This window comes from Perna viridis, chromosome 11 (assembly GCF_037379345.1).
Source record: "Perna viridis isolate PV_CMFRI_1.1 ecotype Kerala chromosome 11, ASM3737934v1, whole genome shotgun sequence".
Taxonomy (NCBI): domain Eukaryota; kingdom Metazoa; phylum Mollusca; class Bivalvia; order Mytilida; family Mytilidae; genus Perna; species Perna viridis.
The window spans coordinates 26662443-26668479 of record NC_142455.1 but is presented as its reverse complement, the minus strand read 5'-3'; the positions used below and the strand labels follow the sequence as shown (position 1 = coordinate 26668479).

Genomic DNA, 6037 nt, shown 5'->3' with positions numbered 1-6037 from the left:
AGGGTCTTCAGTCCTACCACGACACTTGTTACTCCCGTAGTGGTATTAATTCTATGTGGATTCTGGAAACCCTCAATTCAAGATTATTAGCAGAATACAATAGCATTATATATGATTTTTCAACTCTTTATACTTCTAATCCTCATACTCAGTTAAAATCAAAACACATTATACATCGTTGTTACTCAAAAAAAAAAAAAAAAAAAGACGGTACACCTAGATACAAATATGAAGTTCTTGGTAGAGATTCCTCATAGTTTTGTAGAAAACAATTTCAAATCATCTTTCAAATACTCAGAAGAAGTTTTCAAAATGCTAGAATTTTTTGATCGACAACATATTTATCAAGTGTGGTGGACGCGTTTTTTAACTAACGATCGGCATTTCAATGGGAACAAACTGTGCTCCTCTACTTGCTGACCTATTCCTTCACTCTTATGAGGATGACTTCTGATCCAAAAACCATTTAGCTAGATCCTTTAATCTCAGTTTCTATATAGATGACGTATTATCGTTAAATAATCCTAGTTTCGGGGATTTTATACATCGCATCTACCCCAACGAAACTTGAGATAAAGGATACTACAGACACTGTGAAGTCAGCCTCATATCTATCCTACACTTTGAGATTGATGGTAAAGGAAAACTATTGACCAAACTATACGACAAACGCGACGACTTTTCATTCCGTACTATCAACTTTCCTTTCATCTGAGTGAACACCCCTTCCTCACATACATACGTATGTAGTTTTCATATCACTACTCAAACGTTATGCCAGAGCTTGCCGTAAGTACGCAGACTAGGCCTTCTGGACCAGGGTTATATTGCCACAAAATTGAAGTCGTCACTACAGAAGTTTTATGGTCGTCATCATGAACCCGTGAATGGTTACGGTGTATCCATCTGCACCATGAAAACTGATTTGTTCAACTTGTCATAATTTTCCTTTCCTCTTTCGTCTGACTTTTTATGAGCAACTCAGCGGGCGTTTTCAGAAATGCAAGTGCCGTTTATCCTACCGGTGCACCTGGTCCATGCTCCCAGTTATTAGTGGAGCCCGAGTTGCTCATTTACTTTTGTTACTTTGTATGTAATATTCTGGTTATTTTATGCTCTTTGTTGTGTGTGTCTGTTTACCATGTCTGGCCTTTGTCCCTAGATTACACTCTTTTGATTTCGCTAGAAACTTGGTTCCATTGATCACTCATTCAACAGGGAAATTTGAGGAAATTGGCGAATAAACAGTCAAATAGCAACGGCAGTGTTCTGTATAGGTTAGATATGTATTACGTTTGTACATGTGACTTCTCCCTCTAATATACAAAAACAAAAAAAAAATAAATAAATAAAAAAAAAAAAACACAAAAAAAAAAACACACAAAAAAAAAAAAAAACAGAAACAAAAACAAAAATACACAATAGAAAACGGAAAGAAACTAAAACAGGACAGAAGAAAAACGGAAACATATACAAAGAACCAAATTTAGAATAACATGAAAATGAAACACGGATTCAACTTTAAAATGAAGATCAAGAAACAATAAAATAAAACAGCATGTACGTATTATTATATCTACATATAACAGAAATAACTATAATCCTGAGAACTTTTATGTCAACATCAGGTAGTCTCTTTTATCTCCTTTTATCTGAAATTGATTGAAATTAATTCCAACTTGATTACTCCCAAATCATTTCATGACTTGCAGTTAAAACAAACCGCCTTCAGATAAAAATAAACAAATACAAATTTATCTTTAGTATACGTCAGAACTCTTCCTACACGAATTATTGAATTTTGTTAGAGAATTTACGTTGAAATAGGACATAATCAATAAATCTATATTCTGTGTATTATCACTTCCATTTTCCAGAGAACGTGAATGGAATTGCATTGTGACGTCATGTGATGTACAATGAATATTCATAGCGCACCTGCCATTTTGAATAGAAAATCAGAAAGGTTTGGATTTCGGGAGAGAAAACAGAGATGTTACTACATTTTTAAACGTACTAACATGGATTAATTTCTTCATAACGCTTTACTAACACTATTCATAGCATGGGGGATATATAGACGGCTTTATAGAGATATGCCGTCGGTTTTATCATGTTTATTTTTCCTCGTGGTGGCGGTTTACAGAGGCTGCTGTTTTGGTGCCCCCTTAGAAAATCTGTTTCCTTTGGGAACGGTCGGTGAGTATCCCCTCGTTCACTCGTATGTTAACTCCTTCATTGCATGGTTTCTTCATCATTTCATACCGAACAGTCAATCTACAGCATTTCGGTGAAATATGGTTTGTTTATTTTCCAAAATTAACATAATTTTGTTTAGCACTTTAGCAGACGCTTCCCACACTTCCGGTTGTACAAAATTTTGAAAATCCACATAAAAGTGACACAACTTTTTCTGTAGAACATAATTTCTCCATTAGATTGATAAAAAGTAAATAAAATTGAAAATAATAATTTGGTTAAATTGTCTACACTATATAAGGGGGAGGAATGTTGAAGCCCTATATATTGTAGTTGGAAGCACATCCGTGACAGGGTGCCCTGGGTTTGAAGCTGCTTCTGAATTCATGCTAGTAGTTTTGTGGATTGGAATTTCTTAAAGTGTAAGATTATCAATTAACAATTGCAAAAATAAGAAATGCATTTCAGCAATTATATTTGATTTAAACATCAGGGATAAATTTTTTCCACTTTTTAGCAGAATTACGCTATTTCAAATCCAGATTTTACTGTTACAATTCATTTTTTAATGTGTATTTAGCCCTGATTTTGCCAATTTCCACTTCGTTTGTAGACCTTGTTAAATCATTCCTGAAACATGTAAGGACTGAATTTATATGTTCTTGGTCTTTATTATATATTACAGCTTTCTTTAAACACATTTTGTGAATGCTAAGATAGGAGAAATAGTATTTGATATCAGTTGAAATGTTATAAGGTATTTAGTGAATTTACAAGTGAATTCCATTTTCAAAATAAAAAAAAAAAAAAAAAGACGACAGAATTATCGTTTTTCATATTATTGAATGCAAGCCATTTTAGCAAGTTTTTCAAAGGGATGTAACCCACCAACATCCGACACCCTGGTTGGCAGTCTGATTGGGGAAAGGAAGAACAGTAAACGTTTTTCTTTGAAACTTAACTATTCACATTTCAGTAAGTAGCTAAATGGTTTGAAAATAATTATTCAAAAGTATCCAAGTACTTACCGCAGCTACTATAAGTCAATATTTGAATTTGAAGTCTACTGTTGTCCATTGCTTCAGTCAGACTATAAACCCCTCTATTGGATTGGAAGCATATTTCCCTTTGGTCAAAATTTTTAAAAAATGAAGTCGAAGTTAGGAATATGAAAAAGGTTTTAAGGTTCACTATACAGATAGGGTTTAATATTGCATAGTTAGGTAAAATGAAGGTACATTTATATTTGACTGTTCATTCTGCAAATGACTCTTGTCTTAATGAAGTGCTCATAAAATTGCTTAGGTGCCAAGGTGTTTCTGAATATTGGGTGCATAGTCTTTCTATCTAGCTGTTCTATAATTCTGCGGACCATTTACATGATGGTTCAAACTTGATTTCACTTTGCAAATTTTGGATTCAGGAGTATCTGTGCTTGATTGCATAGTTTTATTTTGTGGGAAGTTTCTTTGTTTCACATGGATAAACTCCCTCATGATTGTTGTCATTATCAAGTTTGAAAGTCATGTACATGTATGTATATAAAAAAAAATCCTTAACATGACTTTCCAGACTGTTGTTTCAAAAAGGATATGATGGAGGCCCTTAAGTGATAAACAATGCTCCAGCTTTGTGAAATTACTTTGTCAACTGTTTTTCTGTCAGTCAGTACCAATATTGACAGGGTATGAAGTTAACATTTTACAAGTTAGTGAACATTTTTCTTGTCCAAATCGAAATCTAGGTAATTAATGTTGAAAATTGAGTAAGATTTAGTTGTTCTCCAGGCAAGCAGTCATTAATATTGGGACAAGCCCACCAGCCAATGCTGATGAAAATATAGGCGGGCTTGCTGAAATTTTGCTTCCAAGGCAATGTAACCTATATAAAGTTATTTTCAGATTAAGGGTAGGGGCTTGCTGTCTGAAATTAAGACGGCAAAGACTGGGCAAGTATAATTCTTCAACTACTTATCCAAATGGTAGTTTCACTTGTCCTCAGCAATAGGACAACTTTTAATTTGTCATATTTATCTCAGCTCTCAATAGATAGATTGATTTCAAATTTTGTATGTGGCTTTTTATAGATGAGGCATACATGGTAAGTGAATTTGGTTGCTATCTGATATCAACTTCCTGTATGAGTTGGTGTATGCTTACATATGTAGCACAACTAAGCATTGCAACTTTTCATGGTCACACCGGGGATTGGGAATGTAGGGGCTCATCAACTTTCAAAGCAGCCCTTGATTATCTCAGCAATTTATATACATGTAGAATGTTAAAAACTACTACAATGGTCTTTTAAATGAAAAAAAATTGAATGAATAATACATTGAAATGAAAAGCCCATTTGATCAAGGGCCCTTCCCAAACTCGGACTTGAGGTCAATGCACAGGTACGAATTTCAAACTACATGTATACAGTTATGCTTGGTACATATGATTAAAATCCATTTATAGTTTTCACAGTTTATTTGTATTCCAACCTTAAATTTTGATCAATATCAATATTTTATTCTGAAATAATTACATTTAGTTAGATAAATTATTAATCTTTCACAGGTAAACAGTTAGATAATTCTTTTGATGTTAATTCATAGACTAAGGAGATACTGGTATTTAATTCCATTACATAAAATTTATAGAACAGATAAGGAGAGTCAGTCTCTCCATAATTTAATTTCAATGTATCCTTACTCTGATTGAAATGACAGACATTTTCATTGATCCAGAAAAGGGGAAGGGGCTCCTAGCTATAATCAATTGCTCAAAATTTGCACTAAATTAACAATTACATTGTATGTCTAACATTTGTTTTGGTAAAAATTTCATGACTGTTTATACCAAGCATCGCATGCAAGGCCAACAGTGCAAGATGTAAGAACATGTGACAAGCCGTCAGAAACGAGTCCAGGAACAGAATTCAAAATAAAAGTAGCCCTTTACATTGAAATTAAAATTATGATATACAGTTCATAACATGAAAAAAAAAACTAGAAAAAAATCAACAAGATTTTATGTGCAGTATCTAGATCAAGTACATTTGTACAATATAATTTTTTTTTTAAAATGGACAGTTGTTTACCTATGCAATCTTACTCCTTTCAGCTATTGTCCATTTTTTTAAAAAAATGTCAGTGCAAAGATTGGTTGTAGGCTGTGGCTAACTCATATTAAGTATTTGCATAATTTTAAAAATTCATTATATTTCATGATTTTGGTTGCCACTGATTGCCCTCATACCTGTATATTATTCATGTATTTTACTCCTCTACATGAAAAATTGGAAATGATATTCAATGTAGGGAAATTTATGTTTTTCTTTTAATGTTGCACATAATAAAGTCTAAGATTTTAATTTAGGTATGTGGAATTTTTATCACCATCAGTCCCTAGTCAGCTTTGGTAGAAATAAATCATTTACAATGGGATTGATAATTCTTAAGGGGCAGGTAAGGATTTAGATTCAAGTGTTAACAATACCTAGGTTTAGACTAAAAGTATTTGAAACTATGACTTCTTTAACCTTGGAAAGCGGCAAAAGATTACCAGTAAGCTTGACAAGGACTGGGTCAGACTCAACAAATCCTGTTGCTATATTTATTTCGTAAACATATTAAAGCCTTTATTGTTTTTATCATCCCTCACCAGTGACAAGTAAATCTGTAAATTGATTTTCTCAGGAAGGCAATGGAACTTCAGATATTGCTGTCATTGTCAGAAAATTGAATTACAATGTAGTCAATTCTTAGACCTTAAGCAATTATGTGTTGATGTAATAGAATTCTTGAATTAGTTACATGTACAATGTACATTTAAAAATACAGAAAATTTAA

The 6037-nt window shown here is 32.9% G+C and overlaps 1 protein-coding gene across 5 annotated transcripts in view; it reads left to right on the top strand.

The window, feature by feature from the left end:
* The first annotated feature begins 1389 nt into the window (after nt 1–1389).
* The window catches only part of LOC148603533 (receptor-type tyrosine-protein phosphatase N2-like), a 136763-nt gene continuing 132115 nt past the window's right edge, over nt 1390–6037 (top strand). The window contains exon 1 of one of the 5 annotated variants that reach the window (XM_088554054.1): nt 1390–2013. In XM_088554054.1, the coding sequence (XP_088410180.1) occupies nt 1920–2013 (94 nt within the window). In that variant the 5' untranslated portion in view covers nt 1390–1919. Of the gene's footprint in view, nt 2200–2280; nt 2622–6037 lie in introns of those variants that run through there. The other 4 variants (XM_088554053.1, XM_088554052.1, XM_088554055.1 and 1 more) reach the window with 4 other exon arrangements.